Below are 23,544 nucleotides of genomic sequence, written 5' to 3' on the forward strand. Positions count from 1 at the left end.
TTCTGGGATTCTTCCTGGAATTTTCTCTAAATTTCTAAAGAGATGTTTATCTGAATATCTGAAGAAACTCATTGATGAATCACTGGAGAAATTCCTGAGGGAATTCCTGGAGAAATTTGTGGACGAATCTCTGGAGAAATTTCTCGAGGAATTTCTAGAGGAGTCCCTGGAAGAGTTCCGAGAGAAATTTTCTTTAAAGTTTTCTGGAGAAATCCGTGGAGGAACTCCTGGAAAAATCATTGAGGATTGTCTGGAGGAATATCTCTCCAGGTACCTCTAGAGGTATTCCTGGAGGAATCCCTGGAATAATTCCTTCCTGAAGAAATTCCTGAAAAAAAACTAAAAAATCCTGAAGAAATGCATGGAAGGATCCCTGGAGGAATTTTTCGAGGATTTCCTGGAGTAATCCGTGGAGGAATCCCTGCAGAAATTCCTAGTATTTCAGGAGTGATTTGTGAAGGAATTTTTGGAGAAATGAATGGAGAGATATTTGGAGGAATTTCCGTAGAAATTCTTTGAGGTGTTTCTGTAAAAATATTTTAGGCTTCCTGGAGGATTTTCTGGAGGGATACCTGAAGAATTGCTTGAGGAATTCCTGGAGAAACTACGAATATTTAAGGCTTCCTGGAAGAACTCCTCGAGGAATTCCTGATGATTCTTTTTTAAAGAATTTTTGAAAAACTCACGTATGAGGAATTCCCGAAGAAACTCCTGGTGGAGTACTCGAGGAATTCCAGCAGGAATTCCCGGAAAAGGATTTTCTGGAGAAATACGTGGAGGAATTCCTGGAAGAATCCCTGACGGAAATATTAGAGGAATTCTGATAGAGATTCCTGAACAATTTTCTAAAGGAATTCCTGGAGGTATTTCTTGAGGATTCTATGGAGGTATCCCTGAAGGAATTCCTGGAAAAGTTTCGTGAGATCGTGCCATAGGATTCCCGCAGGAAATCTTTGTTGGATTTCTGGAGAAATTTTTGAGACTTCCTGAATGAATTTCTGAAAGAATTCCGATAAAAAATCTAAAAGAATTCCTGGAAGAATTTTTGGAGGATTTTTTGAGGAATTCTTGAAGAAACTTATCCCTGAAGGAATTCCAAAAGATATTGCTTGAGAATTTCCTCGAGGATTTCCTGGAAGAGTTCCGTGAGAAATTTCTTTAGGATTTTCTGGAGGAATCCATGGAGCAATTTCTGGAGAAATCACTGGAGGAAAAATTGGAGGAATTCTGGCAAACATTCCTAGAGAATTTTACCTAAAAGAAATTTCAGGAGAAATCTCTGGAGGAATTCCTGAAGGTTTTTTTGGAGGAATTCCTGGAGTATTTACTGGAGGAATTCTTGGAGGAATTATTTGAAGAATTTCTTGAGAAATATAAGAGGCTTCCTGGAAGAATTCCTGGAGGAATTGCTGGAGGAAGTTTTTGATGAATTTCTGAAGAAATTCATTATTGAATCCCTGGAGGAGTTCCTGAAGAAATTTCTGGAAAAATCCTGTAGAAATTCCTGGAGCAATCAGTGGAGGATTTCCTCGCGGAATTACTCTAAGAATTCTTGAAAAAATTCCTGGAAGAGTTCTGGAAGAAATTTCTGGAGGATTTTCCTGAAGGAATCCGTGGAGGAATTCTTGGAAGAAATCCTTGGAGGAATTTCTGAAGGCATTCCTGGAAGTATTTCTGGAGGAATCCCTGGAGGAATTTCTGGAAGAATCACTCGAGGCATTCCCAAAAGAATCTGTGGAAGATTTCCTGGGGGAATCAGTGGAGGAATACCTAAAGGAATCCCAGGAGGAACACCTGAAAGAAATTTTGAAAGAATGCCAGGATTAATCACTGGCGGAATCTCTGGAGGATCCACAGAATAAATCCATGGAGGAATTCCTGGAGCAATTCCAAGAGAAATCCCTCTTGGATTTCCTAGAGGTTTTTCTGGAAATATTCCTGAAAAAAAGATATGCAGGAATTCCTAGAGGAATTTCTGGAAAAATGTTTGTGGCTACCTGAATGAAAGACTGGAGGAACTCCTCGAGGAATTTCTAAAAGAATTCCTGGAGGGATTTTTGAAGAATTTCTAAAGATATTTATTGATGAATCTCTGGTGGAATTCCTGAAGAAATTTGTAGAGAAATTGCTAGAAAAATCAATGGAGGAATCCCTGGAGAAATTTCTCGAGGAATTCCTAGAGGATTTCCTGGAAGAGTTCCGGGAGATTTTTTTTTTAGAATTTTCTGTTGAAATCCGTGGAGGAATTTCTGAAAAAATTCTTAGATGATTATCTGGAGGAATACCTAGACGAATTTCTGGAGGAATTTCTGGAGAAACTCATGGAGAAATCCCTGAAAAAAATATCCTTAAAAAAATCTGAAGAAATCTATAGAGGAAATTCTGGAGCAATTTCTTGAGGAATTCCTGGAGTAATTCCTGGAAGAGTTCCGGGAGAAATTTGTCTAGGAATATCTGGAGAAATCCGTGGAGGAATTCCTGGAGGAATCCTTGCATAAATTTCTGAAGGAATCCCTGTAGAAATTCCTGGAGGTATTGCAGGAAGAATTTCTGAACGACTTTTTGAAGGAATTGATGGAGGTATGTTTGGAGATATATTTTGGGCATCCTGGATGAATTTCTGAAGGAGTGTCTGGAGGAGCACCTCAAAGAATTTCTTAAGGATTTTTTTTTTGAGGCATTTCTGAGGAAACTCATGGATATATCCCTGGAGAAATTTCTGGAGGAATTCCCGGGAAACGTCCGTGAAAAATTCCTTCAGGATATTCTAGAGGAATCCGTGGAGGAATTTCTGAACGAATCACTGGAGGAAATAGTGGAGGAATTTAGGCGAAAATTCCTAGAGAATTTTGTGGAGGAATTTGTGGAGAAATTTCTGGAGGAATCTATGGACGAATTCCTGAAGAAGTTCCTGGAGGAAACCATGGAAGCGTCTGTGCAGGAATTCTTGGAAGAGATCCGGGAGATCCTTTAGGATTCTCTGGAGGAATTCTGGTACAAATTCCTAGAGAATTTTTTGGAGGAATCCCTAGAGGAATTCCTGTAGGTATTGCTGGAGGCATTCCTGACGGAATTCGTCGAGGAATTTATATAGGAATTCCTGGCGGAATTTTTGGAGAAATTTGATTTGTCTTTTTTCAGCCCTTGGCTGGTTCGTCTCTATCCTAAAAATTGGAGAAATTCCTGGAGGAAATAATGGAGGAATTCCTGGAGGAATTGCAGAAAAAATTCATGCAGGAGTCTATGGTGGATTTCTGTAGGAATTTTTGAAGCTTCCTGGATGAACTTCTGGAGAAACTCCTCGAGAAATTTCTGGAGGAATTTTTGAGGATTTTTTGAAGAAATTCCTTGAGAATTTCCTCGATTAATCAGTGGAGGAATTTCTCGAGGGATTCCAGGAGGATTTCCTGGAAGAGTTCCGTGAGAAATTGTATTAGATTTTTCAGGAGGAATTCGTGGAGCAATTCCTGGAGGAATCCTTGGAGGAAATATTGGAGAAATTCTGGCAGACATTCCTAGAGGATTTTTCCTAGAAGAAATTTCAGGAGGAATTTCTGGAGGTATTTCTGGAGATATTTCTGGGGAAATTCCTGGAGCATTTACTGGACGAATTCCTGGGGGAATTCCTGGGGGAATTATTTGAGAAATTTCTGGAGAAATATATGAGGCTTCCTGGAGAAATTTCTGGAGGAATGTCTGAACGAACTCCTCGAGAAATTTATGAAGGAATTCCTGAAGAAATTCGTTAATGAATCCCTGGAGGAATTCCTGAAGAAATTCCTGGAAAAAATCTGGAGGAATTCCTGGAAGAGTTCTGGGAGAAGTTCCTCTAGGATTTTCTGAAGGAATCCGTGAAGGAATTCCTGGAAGAAATCCTTGGAGGCATCTTGGAGGAATTTCTAAAGGAATTTCTGGAAGAATTTCTGGGGGAATTCTTGCAGGATTTCGTGCACGAATCTATCTAGGAATTCTGACTCAATGTATGGAGTCTTCTCTATCATTAGTAATTGTTCAACATTGGAATTCTTTCACAACGACATTTTTTTTTGTATAATTGATAATTTTCTCGATTTTTCCCATTGTATGTGATACGTTTCTAAGAGTCGAGATTATTACTTCATATTGAAGTTTTGCTTTGCCTCATCACCATCCGAAGCCTTCTCCAGAATCCCTATATGAAGTAATTGGCGATATTAGCACCACACCATGTTGAAACCTCTTCTTGGGAATTCATTTGCGTGTAACACCATGATTCTATTTTGCACCATGGTCATATGTTGCACCATGATTGTAGTGCCTCCCCCTCAGCAAGAACCCTGCGCACACGCTAAAAACATATGCAAACATTTTTATTGACCTTGTTACACTTCACTTCTCCAATCAGCAATATTTATGTTCACACAATCAACGATTATGCCATTAGTCGAGAACATGCGCATCATCATTTGATGATGTATTTCAATATTTCCAAAAAAAAAATCTTTCACTGAGTAAATTAAATCGCACAAAGAGAAAGTTACGATCATGCTCCAGCAAAATTCCACTGCTTTACGTTAGCCGTAGAATTTCATTCAATTATCCCACCCGAGATGCCACCTTCCCGTGTGTTTTTTTTTCGGTCTCCGCTTTGTGCGACAACCAACAAAACTGGTTTGAATTGCTCAGCCGTCCTGCTGCTGCTGGTCCGTTGCTTACTCACACATGCAAGCGCATGAAAACTGCTGTTGTTCACTTGAAAGAAAAATGGTTTTGATGTAGAAAATTACATTTTCCACTAATTATGTCTTCGACAAAAATCTTCCTCTTGAAATTGTCTATCTTTGGACGGGATTTAAAAACTGGCGTTTCATGTAAACTTTTCGAGATATTACTGCGCAAAGTAGAAATTTGGCTGAAAAAAAGTCATCACAATTTTGTTCAAAAATGGTTTTCGAAAACTGATAATCATTTTCAACAAGTTAAAAAATTCCAGGTGATACCTTGATCATTCCTCTAACTGTGCACGGAGACCGTTTTCAAAAATAATGTTTCATTATTTTTTAAAAAATCATAGAGTAAAAAGTGAGGAAATGCTTCCAGTTTCACCTTAAGGGGTGGCAGGCATTGGTGATTTTTTAAATTTGCCATTGCCTGACAACCATCGCTTAAACCAGAAACGCTTTTTCAACCCGTTTCTCTTCCTTTCAAGTTTCACAGCACAGTGTCAATCTATTATATAACGCCTACAAGTTATGCAACCAAGCGAACTGTGCCGCTTCTCCTTCAGAGTAAACTGCACACTATCTATCATCTAAATATATCCCCTATCCATGGATCGCATCACCGACCAAAGACAACTCCCAGATCTCACATCCTACCCTACTAGCAGTACCCCATCCGTGCTGGTTGTGGGGACGCAGAGTGCTCTCGATCTCTAATAGTAACAACTATCACACTCTTTAACATTCCTTTCCCTTCCCAACTGACCTGGTCGGTGCCAGTATTGATCCATGTATGGGCTGCTTAAATTGTACAATGAGAATAAGTGGAGTGTTCCAGCCCCTTATTCAGTTGGATCTCAGTGCAATTCATACCAGTTCAAATCAATCATGAAGGAGCAAGCATTGACACGTACAGCCAGTCTAAGCTAAGTTAAGCTAATAACCGGTATTTGTATTGTGCCTTCTGAAAACTATTGTATATTATTGTTATTAACATAAATAATCAACTTAAACCATGATAATTTGAAGTTTTTTCCTCTTAACCAATTCAAAAAAGTACCTGGAAATTCTATTAATAGTTATTTATGAAACGAGTTGCAAAAAGTTTATTTTTTAAGCACGAGTCGGCAAGCCTCGTTGGATAAATGTACGACTCGTTCTGAAAAAATCAACTTTTTGCAACTCGTTACATAAATAACTATTATGCAATTCAGTATCATAATTTACATTTTATATAACTCATTTTGGTATCATAATGACCATTTTTTCAGAACTGGCTCATTATGCAACTGAAATGAGTTGCATAATGAAAAAAGTTTTATAATGTTCATAATGCAACTCATTTGAGTTGCATTATGAACATTATGCAACTCAAATGGGTTGCATTATGAAAAAATCATTGCATAAAATTTTGTATGGAACTCGTTGCAAAACTCGTTTTTTTCAGCACTCTTCGTATTTATCCAACTCGGCAAGCCTCGTTGGATAAATGTACGACTCGTGCTGAAAAAAAAACAACTTTTTGCAACTTGTTACATAAATAACTATTATGCAATGATTTTTTCATAATGCAACCCATTTGAGTTGCATAATGATCATAATGAAACTCAAATGCGTTGCATAATGAGTCAGTTCGGAAAAAATGGCCATTATGATACCAAAAAGAGTTATATAAAATGTAAATTATGATACTGAATTGCATAAAAATATGAACAGCATATTTAGGTGAAGGAAAATAAAACAAACCTTACGTTTCACGTGCAAAGAAGCTACGACGATGCATACGGTACATGAGCTGCCAACCAAGCTGATGTGGTTCGATGGAAATCGGTACCAATATCTCTATTCTCCGTAACACCCTGACCCTGTCACATCTTGCCTTTTTTTCCTCTGCTGCGGTTGATTTTTCCACTTCGTAGGTACCGAACCAATCCTTTTGCTCTTGGTTAGCACTCACTTGGCACTTGTTTTCTTGGCAAGTCTGTAGATGCCGGATATCTCTACCTACCTTGTGCCATAGTGCGGAACTTGCTCTTGCGGGTGTTCTTTTTCCGGATCGGTCACACGACTTCGATCCTAATCAATAAATAATAATCTTATTTTCATAAACAAGGATAGCCATTTTCGGTCGTCTTCGATCCGAGTTTGCTGGTTTTTTTTGGGACGTTCCAGGGGTAGGGAGAAACTCTCCCCGTCCCGGTCGAGGTGGGGATATAAAATGTGTGGAGCATTATTTTTTATGCTCGATTGTTCTCCTTTTTTTTTTGGTTCTCTCTCCATATTGGCTTTGGAATTCAGAGTCTGAATAACGCTCCTTCGGGGGGGATGCGGAGGGAGGCGGGGGAAGCTGACTCTTTTCGGGTTTATTGTTTGTTTATGGCCGTTTGAATTCCTTCGGAACCGGGGGTTAGTGCTTGGGGGAGGATGAAAGGTGAGTCGTTTAAGGATTGAATTTCATGTTCATAAACAAACGGATTATGGCAGGTAGCAAATTTGTTTGGTTTAGTATTTTGCAGGATTCTCGCTTGATGTTGTCTTGGTTCAGTTATGATGCAGTAGAAACAGTGATGAGTATTTTGGAATTACATTAAGCTCAGGCCAAACTTGTGTCGACTTCATTAATTTCGTTGTGCAGCCTCTGGGCCTGCCTCTGTTGCAATGTCCTGCTGGGTTCTAATATAACACTTGCTTGTAGATGTCGTTCCCACTACTGCGTAGAGTGTCGCCGACCCACCTCTATTTTCGTCCCAGATTTTTTGTCGCGCTTGGCTTTTGAAGACATCGATGATAGAGATTCACGTAGGAAATTCAATTGTGAAGCCACCATGCACGATTTATACGATGTATACCGCAGGCATCTAATGATGAAGATCAGCAGTCGTTGGGTGTTCTCCACTGGTACACATCAGGTTTCACTGGCGTACAGCACCACAGATTTTTCGTTTGAGTAAGAACATCGGATTTTGGGGCGTAAATATACACACATTTCTTAAACTCTCAAAAGCAGCCCTCGTCTTCTTGATTTGTGCACCTATGTCGCCATCGGCTGACATTTGACTATCAAGGTATTGGATTATTGGAAGCTTTCAACATTCTCCACTGTTTGTCAAGCTACCGTAGCACTGGAAGGGTTGACCGTGTTTACATCCAACGATTTGGTCTTGTTGACGTTGATGGTAAGACCTGCCGCTGAGAAGCTAAGAGGGCAACGTCATCAGCCAGGTCGAAGTCATTTAGGTACTAAATGGTAATAGGCTGGTACAGCTTCCCACGATCTGGTTTACGATCAATCGCACCTACCAAGATCTCGTCGTTTACGATTAAGAACAGTAGCGGTGATAGTATACATCCTTGCCTCCAGTGTCGCGAAGCATCAGCGTACGAGTCACAAAAAAGCTGATAAACACCAAATTTGTATCACCCTGTCTCTGCGGTATCTGATTCTCTTCAGTCGCTAACACCAGAAAAGACAGAATCCCATCAATGTCACCCGGTCACCCATGTTTTTCTACAATCATCCTGACTTGGATACGGCTCATGTGAGTGTCATGACTCTCTCCGTCGCCTCAAGCAGATGCATGCGCAACAGCATGTAAAACTATGCATGTGTATTATCACAAGCACGGTACTACGTCATAAATCCTATTCGTTTTGCATAGCTCAGTTTAAACACACACATTGAGCGCACCACGCAGTTCGCCCTGGCTACGGCAAACGCTCTCACTTCGCCGGTTATGCATCGTTGCTCAGAGAGATTGATTCTCTCGCAACCCGCCTGAAGCATACTCAGCAACTGCGAAGGGTGGAACCCACAACATGTTTGTCATTCCAGGCGTGAGCTAGCTGGTTCGTATCACCTTGGGAAGGGTGACTCCAGAAAGCGGTTCAAGTGATTGTCACGTGATGGTCGCGATTATTCGCAAGACTGCTTGCCTCACTCCAGTGACGACCCGGATGGGGTCGAACAAGACAGCGCTGTGCAGTGCTCTGCACGAAAATGTCTCGTACTGTGATTCAATGAGGCAGATGATTTTCTCCACCAGGTAGCGAGACTCTTGGAATTCATTAGTTTGCTCCAGAATGATACGGAGCGTGACAGGATCATCCGGCACGTAATCGTGTTTGCTACCGTCGGAGTGTTGCGTCAATCTTCTCCTGCATCCGGTTAAGGATCACTTCGCACAGGACTTTGTGAACGATACACAGTAACATGATGTCCCGCCAATTATCGCATACAGTCAGGCCACCCTTTTTGAGCACCTTTACTACAACGCCTTGCATCCAGTCATCCGGAAATGTCGCGGTTTCCCATATGTTGCAGAATAATTGATGCAGCAGTTGTGCAGATCTATTCGATTTCATATTACGAAAAATATTCAGAGATTTTTCAAGCAATTCTACCATGAATGCCTTTAGAGGTGTATCTAAGATATTCTACAGGAATTCTTCCATTGATTCCTTTTAAAAATTCTTAGTTTTCTTTAGAATTGTCTCCAAAGTTATCTAGAGATTATCCCAGAAATTAATTTGTATTTTTTTTTAATTTTCCTTGGATTCATTTCGGTATTGTTCCATAGAACACTTTAAAATTTCCACCAGTTTTTTTTTTTGAAAGTTTTCAACGAATTTCTTTAGTAAATTATTTGAAACATCATCCATGCATTTGCTTCAGAATTTCCTCTAGTATTTCGACCTGAATTTTTCGTTATACATAGGATCTTCCAGAAATTTCTCCAAAAATTTCCTAAATAGCTTGCAGGGTTTTTCAAAAAAAAAAGCAAATCCTCCACAGATTTTTTAGGTGTCTGTACGAGCACTTATTCGATGGTTTGTTCAGGAATTGTTTTAAAGATTTCATTGAAATTTTCTTCATGAATGTGTCCAGAAATTACTGTGCATTATTACTTTCAGTGATTCAGGCAGGAATTTGTCAAGAGATTTCTGCAAGCGTTCATGCAGAGATACCTATAAAATGTCTTACAGTTTTTTTCTCGATGTCCTCTCTCCTCTTCTTGGCGTAACGTCCTCACTGGGACAAAGCCTGCTTCTCAGCTTAGTGTTCTATGAGCACTTCCACAGTTATTAACTGAGAGCTTCCTCTGCCAATGACCATTTTGCATGTGTATATCGTGTGGCAGGCACGAAGATACTCTATGCCCAAAGAAGTCAAGGAAATTTCCTTTACGAAAAGATCCTGGACCGAGCGGGAATCGAACCCGTCACCCTCAGCATGGTCATGCTGAATACCCGTGCGTTTACCGCCTCGGCTATATGGGCCCTTTTCTCGATGTATTACCCCAGAAATTTATCCGGCATTTCCTTTAAGGATAACTGCAATAATTTCTCCACGGATTCTTCAATAATATTTCCTAAGAGTTTCCAAGGAAATCCCTTTAGAAATATCTCAAGAGTTTCAAGGAATCTTTGTAGACGTTTATCTCGTTTTTTTTTCAGAAATTCGTCCACAGAACACCCCCAAAAAATTTTATTTAAAGATCTTTCCAGGAATTTTCCTCATTTTTTCCTAAAAATTCCACCAAGGATTTACCGAGACGTTAATCCAGGAAATTTTAAAGAAGTTCCTCCTTTGATTTCTCCAAGAGTTTCCAGAGCATTTCTTCAGAGCGTTCAGATAGCTTCAGTGGTTCATTCAAAAGTGCTGCACAAGACTTTTAGAGTGATTTTACTGAAAATTTCTTCACTACCAAAATCCATGCACTCAAATGCGGAATTTCGCTGAAGTGTACTCATACGTTCATGGAATAATAGGTTCAAGCTGACACTTCAGAGGAGAGTCCGCTTATCTGATCAAGGAACTCCTCAGGGTTTCTTACAGATATTCATGCTGGGATTCTTTTGAAATTCCTTTGATAAGATATTTTTATTTCCAGAGTTTTTCAGAATTTTATGGGCTTTTTCGAAATTTCGGCAAGGATTTTCCTCTAAAGTTAATCCAAGGAGTTTTTTTAGAAATGCTTCTAAAAATTTGTTTAGCAAGTCCTGCAGGGATTGCTTTGGAAATTATTGCTAATGTTTCTCTTAGAATTCTTTATGTAATCCCTACAGTGATTCATGTAGAAATTCCTACAATGTTTTTTTACGGCTCCATCAGAAACAGAAATGTCTCCTTGGATGTCTTTAGAGATCCCTGCAGAGTTTGCTCAGATATTTCTCCAGGGACTTTCGAAGTTCTTTCAGAAATTTCACAAAACTACTCAAGATTTCTAAAAAAACTCCCGGAAGATTGCCTCAAGTCATCCCTTGAAAAAAAAATCTTGGAAAAAAAATTCTTGAACTTTTTTTTTGAGAAATTCGTGGAAATAAATTCTATAGCAATATCTTGAGAGTGACTTCTGGATAAATGTCTAGGATAATACCTAGGAGAATACCAAAAAAAAACTTAAAATACTCCCTTTATTCTCTAAGAAATAAAAAACGTTAAAGACTTATGGAGGAATTCTGCAAGTAATTTCAGGCAAAATGCATGAGAAACCTCTGAAGAAATTCTCGGAAAAACGTGTTGCGAAAATTTAGCAGGGATCTTAAAAAAATGTCTGCAAAAATCACATCAATTAATTTCTGAGGATGTTCTGACGGAATTCTTGGAAAAACTCCTGGAGTTAACTCTGAAGAAATTTAAACTACTACCTGGAGAAACTTCTGAAGGAAATCTTGCAGAAACTATTAAAAAATCCTGCAGGAATTTATTAGAGAACCATAGAATACAAAAAAAAAGTTTGTTGAAGGAATCTTTGAAATAATACCTGGAAGAACTGAAAAACCCTCTGCAAGTATTTTTTTTTTGAAGATTTTCATGGAAACTGCTAAGGAATAGGTTTAGGAGCAATTTCTGCGGGAATTGTTGAGAGAAATTTTGGAAAATGATTCTAAGGGAATCCCCGGAGGATGGCTTGAATAAATCCAAAGCAATGCCTGGAGGAAAATGTGGAGGAGAAACTTTTGCAGGAACTTCTAAAGAATCCATTGTGAATTTGCTATAGAAACTACCAAATAAATGCCAGAGAAAATCGCCAAATAAATGGAGTAATACCTGAAGAAACCTCTAGAGAAACACAAGCAATGATTCCAGAAAAAGATTCGGCAATAGAAATCTAAATTCCTACAGTAAAACCCTAGAGGAATTTCGGAAAGAATCTCCGAATCTCTGTATTTTTTTTCCTAGAATTGCATTTGTTGAAGAAACATTTGGAGAAATTCCTGCAAAAACCCCTGGAGAAAATCCTAGAAGAATTTCTTGAGAATTTTCGGAGAAATCCCAAAATATACCAACAACATTTCTGAAAGTATGTACTTATGCAGTAATCCTTGGATTAATTTCCAATTGAATCTTTTTACCATTCCCAAGAGAAATTTTGAAATAAATTTCTGAGGAAGCCCGTGGACCAGCGTCAAGAATATTTTTTTAAGGAGTTTCTTGAGAAGCTTCTGAAGAAATGACAAGGAAAAATCATGTGGGAATTCCTGAACGAATATCTGCTGGAATCCCTGAAGTATTTTTCAAAGAAATCCATTTACTGAGATGCATTTTGAAGAGATACTAAAAGGAAATTTAAGGAATCCTGCGAGAATCTTGTTTCTGTTAACATTTCAGATAAATCCTCAAAACACCCCACACTGGGGCAGAACTGAAAATACATGGAAAAAACCTCTAGCTCGTCGAGATGTCGAGATACTCATTTGGTGTCTTCAGAGAAAATATTTCTATGGATATGGTCGATATTCTGAGTGGTAGGTAATTTTTCTTACGTTATTCGCATAAAAGTCCCATAAGTCATTTTGGCCAAATTGCATTTTAGCGATATGGTGTCTTCGGCAAAGTTGTTCGGATATTTATGCTGAAAAAGTTTGCTGAAGACGTCAAATTTCCAAAGCCTACTATTCTTGAGATATTGACCGATTTATAAAATACCTACCTAAAATCGATTTTTTTCATTAAAAAACGTTTTTAAACAAATTTAATGTCCGTTTTCGAGTTATAATAATGAAAAATACTAAAATAAAACATATATCGAGTAAATTAGTGGGAAAAATAAAATGTGCATTGATTTTATATAGAAAGTTTCCGAAAATCACGCAAAATGTATATAGGACGTTCTTGCCGTCGGGCAAGTTCGGGCAAGTGATTTCATTGGCAATCACCTAAAAAATACATTAGCTTTCATGTAAAAAAATTTCACAGACATGATATTCAATGATTTTTGCTAAATTGAGTTCTAAGTTTACTGTTTTGGGTAAATTAGTACACCATTTATGTTCATAAAATACTACGTTTTAAGATGTCAAGTGAACCATAAAAAGTAAAGATACAATGTAGTCATAGATTTAGTTGTTTCTTATCTCCAAACAAACTGTAAAACACAAAAATGTCCCAAATGCCGCCAATAAAAGCATGCCTTGATTTTATCATACGTTAATGATTTATTCACACGTAATGTATTTGCGTGACTGTTTACAACACATCCAGATTTTGAAGAGATCTAGACATATGTTTGCTTCCTGTGATGGCCACTAATTTGAAAGCCAGCTAAATAACAGAGGAATCAAATAACAAAAAATAGTTATTTACTGGTATATGTCTGATGAATTGTTATTAATTTTGCTTAGTACGCAAAATATTTAAATATTTAATACGTACGACTAGGTTAATACAATTGAAAAGCTTTTCTACATTTTTTTACTCACATGCTTTTGAGTTTTTAGATCATTGAATACATTTATTTATGCTTATAACTCTACACATTTTTTTAGTATCTGCAATAAAAAAGATAATAATCATACAATCAAAAAATATTCATGATGTGTGACTGTATAACGCATTGACGCATACTTTCATTGGCGTTTGGGACATTTTTGTGTTTTACAATTTGTTTGGAGATAAGAAACAACTAAATCTATGACTACATTGTATTTATACTTTTTATGGTTCACTTGGCATCTTAAAACGTAGTATTTTATGAACATAATTTTTGTACTAATTTACCCAAAAACAGTCAACTTTAAACCCAATTTAGAAAAAAATCATTAAATATCATGTCTGTGATTTTTTTTTACATGAAACCTAATGTATTTTTTAGATGATTGCCGATGAAAAAACTTGCCCGAACTTGCCCGACTGCAAGAACGTCCTATATACATTTTGCGTGATTTTCGGGAACTTTCTATATAAAATCAATGCATATTTTATTTTTTCCAACTAATTTTCTCGATATATGCTTAATTTTAGTATTTCTCATTATTATAACTCGAAAACGGACATAAAATTTGTTTGAAAACGTTTTTTAATGAAAAAAATCGATTTTAGGTAGGTATTTCATAAATCGGTCAATATCTCAAGAATAGTAGGCTTTGGAAATTTGACGTCTTCAGCAAACTTTTTCAGCATAAATATCCGAACAACTTTGCCGAAGACACCTTATTGCTAAAATGCAATTTGGCCAAAACGACTTATGGGACATTTATGCGAATAACGTAAAAAAAATTACCTACCACTCAGAATATCGACCATATCCATAGAAATATTTTCTCTGAAGACACCAAATGAGTACCTCGACATCTCGACGATCTAGAGGTTTTTTCCATGTATTTTCAATCCTGCCCCAGTGTGCACCCCCTTAGGAATTTCTGGCAGTGTCCTAGGAAGTTGTCCTCGAGATAATTCTTGAAATTTTAAGAAGAAATCTTGAGAAACTCATGAAAAGAATTTTAGCAAGAATGTTTCTTTGGCGATAATGACAGAAAAAATTCGTGAAATAAGAATGCATGGAAGGGTTTCCCGGAATTATTCCTAATTGGGCGAAGAAGTTAAGTTATTTCGTTGATTCGTACCAGTATCAGTATAGGGCTGAAATTTGAAAACCTTTAGTAACCAGTGCTTCAACTAGTCAGCCAGGTCGGTTAATAACTATCCAGATGTGTCTTTAAAGAGCATCGATGTATTCATCTTAGTCCCACAAAGGCGACGTGAGATTTTGTAGGTAGAGGAGACGAATGTCTCCTTCGTCGGATAGGGAGTCCACCCATGCTCTTTTGTCTCGCCTCGTATATGAGCAATGATCATGTCAATTTCTCCTCGAGAGCCATATAGCGCTGATGGACTTCGGATTTGGCTCCGGTTTTTGATGGCGTTTCATTGATTTTCTAAGCTTCTACCTGCCGGAATATCTGCAACACGGTTCTCCAGCTCCTCTTCGAAGGACTTGTCACGCACGCGCATTGTCATCCAGGCGGCATGCCTGGTTCGTGATAAACATTAAAGTCTCCAAGTAGGCGTCCCGGCCGTATAGACTTATCTCTGTGACAGCTTCTGATAGTTCCTCGCCCGATTCGAAGGTCTACAATGAAAAGCTCAAAAAAGTAAGCTTCGAACTTATTGAAACTTTCATCCAAATTTAATTCGTAAATTTTCTAGACCCGCAAAATTTATACGGCAACGAACGGCATCGAAAACCTCCCTCCAGAACCTTAGCAAGGAAACGGTCAAAGCCCCGTCGCGCATGCTTAAGCCTTCCACTGCTGATGACTCCTCTTCGCCGGCGGTTGACCCACCTGTCGTATTTGATCTGAACGGTCGAAAAATAAGGACTAATCCAGAGCCAGCACTCAAAGATGCTCACGAAGAAGTTGCGGTGGATCGTACTGAAACTGAAATGATTACTCCTCCATGCACCGACCTTGTTAGCAAGCCATCCGAATTGATCGTTTCCGAATTTTTGAAACAGTTAAGTGATCTTTCGTGTTTGTTTTTTGAGCTTCATTACAAACTTTGAATTTTTCAGTAGACATGCTCTACAAAACATCAAGGATCAGGAGAATGAGTTCCTCAAAATCTTTCAAAAGTATAACAGGCAACCATCCGAAAGTCTCCTGGCAAAAGCGATCGGTGAACGCAGCACTTCCAAAAAGAACGTCCTGATCCAGTCCGAGAGTCACCCCGTTTTTGAATGCTGCTACGAAGGCGAAGAAAATGTTCCCAGTTCTACCAGCTGTTGCGAGGGGGCATGCCTGAAGAGAGTGGCCAGTCGGTGCTGTTTGGCCAACCAGTATGAAGGAGAATGTTCGGTAGGATTCGGTGGCGCCCCTCAACCAAGGGGGAACAAATTTCCCTGGCTGGCGTTCTGGAACGGTCTATCGGTGTTGATGATAGCGTTGCTGCTGGGTATTACCCTGTTGGTGAACTTTGACCACCTGATGGCCATTCGGAATGGGCGCGAGTGGAGGAGGGAGATGATTCTGCCTCCGCCGGTGGCACCAGAGGCACGAGGAGTTTTTGACAGAATTAGGGACTTCCTGATGAAACTTTGGGTAGAACTGAAGGATATGATTGTGTTGGATGAGCTTGAGGGAGACTTTTAAATACGATCTTGTCGTTTGTTAGTAGACCTATATCGAAACCTATTAAATCAGTATTCTTGTTCAGTGTCAGATCTGTGTAATATTCATAAACCACAGCCTTAACTCTATTCTCCTTTTTATCTCACAATAAAATAAAAAAAAACTGTGACCCCAGCTTGTCGCAGTGATAAATAACCACAATCAATAAGTAAATCCCATTTTCTCGTATTCTTTTCTTTTGCAGGTTTGTCCCCATGATTTATGAGACTAAAATAAGGCGGCGGCAGTTCGGTCCTGCCGCCGGCGCTGTAAGCTACCTATATGCTCCTCTACATACAGAGATTGTCTTCGCACATTCGTAAGTAAGATACACAACACACTATGAAGTGATGTGACATGCTCACTGCTCAGCTCAGCTACAATACAAATGAATTCATTGTTCCGCACTGAAGTCGATGGGATGTCGTTAGATAAATCACAGTAAATGTGACTGAGTGAATCCACGTGACTGGCTAACCGTATTGCGGGGAAGATTAATTAAAATCCATAGAATGGGAAGTCAAAAAGTTCGCGTTTAAAAAAAATATGACGATGGTTCACTTTTTCGGGCTCTCAAGATTTAAAGCCCCTTAAGGGTCTCCATTTAGCCAGTGGTAAGGCTTTGGATTGCCAATCCGGAGACGGTGGGTTCGATTCCCGTTTTAATCGGGAACTTTTCTCGACTGCCCTGGGCATAGTGTATCATTGTGCTTGCCTCACAATATACAAATTCAGACAAAGAAAGCCCTTCAAATAATATCTGTGGAAGTGCTCGAAGAACACTAAGTTGAAGAGAGGCAGGCCAAGTTCCAGTTGGAATGTCGAGCCAAAAAGAAGAAGAAGAAGAAGGGGTGAGAAATGTTATGCAAAGGGAGGCACAAAGGTCCTCAAGGGATAGTTTCAGTGGATTTAAGGGTAGTTGAGCGGCTTTTTAAGGAGGAAAAGAATGACAAGGACCGATAGGTATTTCAAGGAGAGAGGCAGGGAGACTTTCAAGCTTTCAATGAAAGTCAAGAAGGGCTAAGTGGGATTAAGCGGGATACTTGGGGTTTTAGAGAATTTACAGGAAACTTCCAAAGAAGTTCGTAGAGACTTCAGATGGTTTTCAGAGATCTTAAGATGGACAGCGAGACAATGGATACCACTCGTTAACATCCAGGGGAGTGTAGTTTCAGAGATTTTGGTCAATTTTGAATTATTCCGGGGAAACCCCTCCTTGCTATTACTTCGTGTTTTTTTCTGAAATGATCTCTGAAGGGACGTTCCTAAATAATAATTACATACCACTATATTTCGCCTTTTGGGGCTATTACTAGGCTAGTGTAGGGTTTGCCAGCTCCACAACAGCGCTACACTAGCACGCAAGCACCGCAATAATAGTGCCATGTGATTGCTTGGGTTCTTGCTGAAATTCGTTTTATGAGTTTAGCATAAATTCTTCTTAAAATTTCTAGAAAATTCTCCAGGATTACCCATTGGCGTATCTAGGATTTTTTCCTAGGGGGTGCCTAGAGGGTGCCAATTTCAGTGGCTTCCAGGTTGTTTTGCTGTGTATTTTTTTTAAAGGGAATACCGATCCACCCTCAACTTCTTAGTACTTAGTACAACTTCCTAGCAATGATATACTGCGTCGCTGAAAAAAATAGCCCGCTAATGTTGGCTTACGTAAAGTCAACATTGTATTGAGTCTGGTTTGTACGTATAATATAAGAAATTTGTGTTTCGGCAAAACATTTTTTCGGTTATTCCTCTGGGAATATTCCCGGTAATTTATTTGGAAATCATTTTGCAATTTATTTCATTTTTTTTGGAAATTTCTCAGTTACTCCTTTGGATTTGGCATTTTTTTCGATAATATCTTTAGATCCATTTCAGCAATTTCTTTAGCAATTTATTTGGTAATATGTTTGGAATTTGATACTAAACAGTATTCGCGTATCCTTTGAAAATTTCATCGGTAATTCCATTAGGACTAGGATTTTTTCATTTCATGGGAAAACCTTCTGAAGTGTTTTCTCGGGAGATCCTTTGCCAATTTTTAGTGGTCTTTCAGGTATGTTTTTTTAATGTCAGCAATTCTATTGATATTCACTTTTTGAAATTCTCCAATTACTCTTAGGGCAATTCATTTGGAAATTCTTTTAGTGAAGCTTTTGGTAATGCAGTCGACAATGACTCTGGGAACTTCCTCACATTTTTTTATTTATTCTACAGTCATTCTACTCTTTTGGGATTTTCGTAGATTTTTTGGACTTTCATTATCCAAGAATGCTATTCGGTATTCCTTCGGAAACTTCTTTGGAAATTCCTTTATAAACCGTTTCTATAATTTTAATGAAAATTCTTTAGACAATTTCTTCTAGCTTTCTTCAACAATTCGGAATTCCTGCAGCAGATGATTCAGGAATACATTTAGCAACTCCCATGTTTCTTGCATTGAAAATTTATTCAGGAAAATCATCAGCAATTCCTTGGGAAATTTTGGAAACTTCGATTATTGCTTTGGGAACTTCTTCGGTAATTCCTTTGAAAATTGATTCGGCAAATGTCTTAGCGATTTCCTTCGGCAATTTATTTGAAAATAAAAATCTTTGTCACGGTGATTCTACGGCAATTATTTTTAGGAATTCTCACAAAATTTTCTTCAGAAATTCCTTTGATGATTTCGGAAGATTCTTTTATGTTTATTTTGAGATTGGATTTGAGCAATTCCCTAAAATAAAAAGCCTTAAGATTTTCCTCAGGAATTCCTCTTGTAATTCTTATATGAATTCTTTTGCCAACTACTTTGAAAGTTCTAAGGTAATTTTGATAACAATTTTTCCGGCAATATATTTGGGAATTTGTCAGGAAGTTTTTCATGAATTTAATAGGATTTTCTTTGAGAAAGCCCAGTAGAGAATTTTTGCATTTCCAGTTTAGCAATTTTCGGAAGTAGTGTAGAATTAGTAAATATTCAAATACACGTAAATAAAAATTAAAAATAAAATCGGAAGCAATAAATATAAATAAAATTAAATTATGTATAAAAAAATACAAAAGTAATCACAATAAAATAGCCTGAGAAATTTGCAGAATAACAGAAAAATAAATTGCATAAATAATTTCAGAGGAAAATCCTTTGAAATTATAGGTAAAAATCCATGGAAATTGCTGATTAAATTCCACCACCGCAGTAATTTTCAATTAAAAAACAACCATGCCGAAGGGATTCGAATGCCACCAAAACGCGATTTTTTACACAAACTCATCTCTTAATTTGTCAGTTAGGAACAAGCTGTGCCTTCTAATTAATTACGAGTTTTTCTCTAGTAATACATTCTAGAATTTCTGGGATCATAGTGTGCCCTGCTTGCGGTAGGATGCAAAATTTTGACTGTCAAGATTTTTTTCTCGAATTTTTGTTAGTTTAGGCGATTATTTTAGAATGAGAATCGTACCATATTTGGTTCATTTAGTTGTGAAGTGATAAGTTCCAGACTACATGGTGTCATCATTCAAGATTATCCGTGGTGTTTGAGGCTTAACCGGTGAAGTAGCTTCCGAGGAAGACCACTGCAAGAAACGAAAATGGTAGTCGCCCCAAGGTCGCCCCATAAAAAGATGGATGATGTGTGCAGTAGCAAGTAGTCACAAATGGCGGAATTTCATCCAGATATGCCGAAATGCTGGTGAGGATGTTCCTTTTCTTTCTCGATTATACAATTACTTTTGGCCTTTTTCGTAAGTACACTTTTGTTTCCTTTTTTTTTTTTTTTTGAACGAGGGAATCATTTTACATTTTTAACAAATTCAGTGGCAAGTAGACACGTTCTCCGCGTCATTTTTATTCAAGCCAAGATTCGTAATGTCGCGGATGTGAAAGATAAAAAAACAGTTTTTATTGAAGTCGTTTGAGGTTAATTGAGATTTTTTTTTATTATGATGATGTTTGATAATGTCACTTATAAAACTACGTCCTGTCTCAAAAATACCATCACTTTGTCCCTAAGACAGTCTAAGCAAGGCTAAACGTCGCGTTCAGTTCAATTCTGTGTGAAATGGACTAAAGGTTTCTGCTTCCTAGCGGGGTAGAGACAAAGCTACACTCCCAGGGGCTTTTCCCTGCTCCAAATAAATTAACATAAAAAAAAAACAAACAAAATAGGTTCTGATCAATAAGGTAAAGAAACAATTATTTTACAGAATAAACAATGTTAGCAAGAATGAACGAAAAAAATAGGTAAGTTATGAGGGAAAAATATGATATGATACTTTTTTGATATTATAAAACATTTGGTATAAAACAACTATTTTTTTGGGAGTGGAGGGAAATAAGAGCTGTCAGTCGAAACATAATGGTTGGGAAGAGTGGAGATGCCAACTTCTTATTATAACTTTTATGTGGAGAATGACAGCTTCTTCTTTTTCACATTCATTGGGGCATCCTCCAATGTGAAGTGCTTGCACTATATATAATTGTATGATCTTGGTTGTATAATTATAATGTTTGCTTGATCAAATCACATTGGATGGACAGCCCACTGCTATCGGGCTTAGTACCGTGCTACAATGAATGGAAACCATCATCATCATCATCATCATCATCATCAGTAATACATTCTAGAATTTCTCTGGAAATTCCAACTATTCCAGACATTCGTTTAGGGATTCCTCTAGAGGTTTCTATTGGGATTCTTTCAGCTGGAATTTATTTGAGAAGGTCAAGAGGTGTTTCAGGACCATGATTAATCTTTATCATAGGAAAACTGCCTAAAAGAATACCAGCAAGAATGCAAGGAGAAATCCCTAGAGGGATTCCTGCAGCTATCACAATAAGAGTTTCTGGAGGATACATTCCTGAAACATTAGAAGCAACAGGAATGGCTTATGGAATTCCAGGAGGAGTTCCTGGATGAAAGTCAAGAGGAGTTCCTGAAGGAATCCAATGTTAAATTTATGAGAGAATCCTTGGATAAAAATTCCTCGAGGAATCACCGGAGAGCTTGTGAAAAGTCACAGAAAAAATATCAGGAGGTAGTCTTAGAAGGGTTCCGGGTCATTTGGCCGAACGCCATTTGGTCGAATGCCGTTTGGCCGAACGCCATTTGGCCGAAAGGGTCATTTGGCCGAATGCCATTTGGCCGAATGCCGTTTGGCCGAAACATCAATGATGTACTCAAGTGACCATACCACTATTCCCAGCCTCAGTGTAACTTTAAAGAACAGCCTATGAGTCAAAGAAGGAAAAATCTGTGATAAAATATAGGCAGTTTCAACGCCAACTAATCTCTGAATGTCAAAACTAGAAATAATAGCCTATGATTAAAAGAAGGAAATATTTCTGATGATCATATTGGCAGTTAGAATGTCAAAAACTTCTTCTGAATTCCTTTAATCACGATTCGGCCAATCGGCATTCGGCCAAATGACCCTTTCGGCCAGATGGCATTCGGCCAAATGGCCGGACACCTCTTAGAAGGATTATGGGATGTATCATTGTAGAAATCTCAGCAGAAATCCTAGGAGGAATTGCTGGATGAAACTATACAGGAAATTCTAGAGAAACCCTGGATGAGTCCTTGGAGAAACCCGTGGTAGAACAACCAAATGAATTTCTGCAAGAATTCCAGAGAGATTGTCCATGGAAAGATCCTAGCAAAAAAAACAGGAAGAAGCTTTAGAAGAATCTGTAGCATAATTTCTGGTGGTACCGTCGTGCGGGGCTTCTTTATACACTTTTTAAGGGTTTTGCAACTTTATGACATTATAACTCCCAGAGTAGCGAATGGATTTCCACAATTTTTACACACGATAATCGTGAGTATGTGTGAAGGATGTATGCAAAATTTGAACTAAATCCATCAATAAACAAAAAAGTTGTTCATACACCAATCGGACACATCTCATATAGAACCAGATGGGGGCTACTTTGGACATTTTAACTATAACAAAACTGCATTCTAAATTCCAGGGTTATTTAGAAAATTACTTTGTATCATTACTGTAGTACACTATATCAAACACGATTTCAATAAAAATATACGTTTTTAGATGGTTCTGTGCTACCTTTGGTATTATGAGCAGCGTGATATTGTAAAATAGACAGCCTGAAAAAAGAGACCATCAATCCTTTATTTAGCTGAAACACTGCCGTTCTACGCATAGTTGTCCCATGTTATATGGGATTCCCATATAACATGGGACAATTATGTGTAGGACGGCAGAACAGTCATTTAAAGTGTATAACGATACAAATATTTGATTGTATATGCTACGTTGATACATCTTAGATGAATTGATCAACCCTTTGATTTTTTTAACTGTAGAAACATAGCTTACAGAGCAAATGTTCTGATACGATATGTATATTTTTTTGGTGTACTCGATGTATGTTAGCCTCCTGACAAGCAATAAAGGGTATGTTTGAAAAGCAATTCCAACCAAATGATGGGGAAAATATTGCGTCATAATAGTCCCAAAGATATCAAACAGATTTGAACCATACTTTGAATTCAAAAAATCCATATTCAAAAGTGTCCAAAGTAGCCCCGCATTTCAAAAGTAGCCCCACACGACGGTACTCAGAAAAGAATTTCTGGAGAAAGAATAGCTGGAAGAACTGCAGAAATTGCTCAAGGATTCTCGGCTGGAATATTTGGAGGAATTCCTAGAATCTCGGGAGGTACCGTGAATTTCACTCGAAAAATTGATCGCCGAGAGGGCATTTTTATTTGTTGAACATAACGCTTTAAATTTAAAACAATTTGTGGAAAATGATCATCATCTGGCTCAAGGGTTATTGAATGATGAGTTAACATGTTTGACAGCCAATTAGTCACATATTTCGGTTTGAAATTCAATATTTTCCGAAACTGCATGTTAGGCATGTTCAAAGACACTTTCAAACTATTGTTACCGTAGTTGTATTGCACATGTAATGAATATTGTGGGCTTCGTGGCCGTGCGGTTAGCGGCGTCAGTCGTCTAGGCGTTTCGTAAGCCTCGGAGTGCGGGTTCGATTCCCGCTCCAGTCGGGGAAAACTTTTCGTCAAACGGAAAATTCTCCATTGGGCCACTGGGTGTTAAGTGTGTTGTCTCGTGTATGTAATGTTCAGTCTGTGCAGCTTCTGGTTGAAGACGGTGTAATGTCTTTTATGTAATGAATATTCGATTGAATGTTTATAGCTGCAAATCATTCGCCAACCCCGATAACGTCACCAAAAGTTCTATAAATATTGTAATTAATGTATAAAATTGTACTTTTCCGGAAGTACAATATTGATACACATAATAAGTGAGGAAATTGCATACTTTCAGGCGTTTTCTTCAAATTCAATAAACTTTTAATTTTAATAATTAAATTAAATTTGTAACAGTTTTGCATAGCTTTTCGCATTCTAGGGTGGTTAATTCAGATAGAAAAAAATATGTTCAGCACTTACAAAGGCATTTCACTGACTGATCAAGATCA

At 38.0% G+C, this 23,544-nt stretch overlaps 1 protein-coding gene across 2 annotated transcripts; it reads left to right on the forward strand.

The window, feature by feature from the left end:
- The first annotated feature begins 14,526 nt into the window (after positions 1-14,526).
- Positions 14,527-20,310, forward strand: LOC115265607 (uncharacterized). 2 transcript variants are annotated; one of them, XM_062856614.1, is made up of 3 exons: positions 14,527-15,074; positions 15,130-15,438; positions 15,497-20,310. In XM_062856614.1, exons 1-3 carry the CDS (start codon positions 15,058-15,060, stop codon positions 16,071-16,073), a joined length of 903 nt encoding a protein of 300 aa, XP_062712598.1. In that variant the 5' UTR covers positions 14,527-15,057; the 3' UTR covers positions 16,074-20,310. The 2 variants fall into 2 exon arrangements, with proteins under 2 accessions (XP_062712598.1, XP_029727249.2); XM_029871389.2 differs by having other exon boundaries at positions 14,898-15,074; positions 15,500-20,310.
- Positions 20,311-23,544: the final 3,234 nt, after the last annotated feature.

This window comes from Aedes albopictus, chromosome 3 (assembly GCF_035046485.1).
Source record: "Aedes albopictus strain Foshan chromosome 3, AalbF5, whole genome shotgun sequence".
In the NCBI taxonomy this organism is placed as follows: Eukaryota; Metazoa; Arthropoda; class Insecta; order Diptera; family Culicidae; genus Aedes; species Aedes albopictus.

Bases quoted from the DNA above. Each gene is read 5' to 3' on its own strand.
- LOC115265607 (XM_062856614.1), top strand. The intron at 15,439-15,496 runs GTTAAGTGATCT...TGAATTTTTCAG, and splicing joins GTTTCCGAATTTTTGAAACA to TAGACATGCTCTACAAAACA.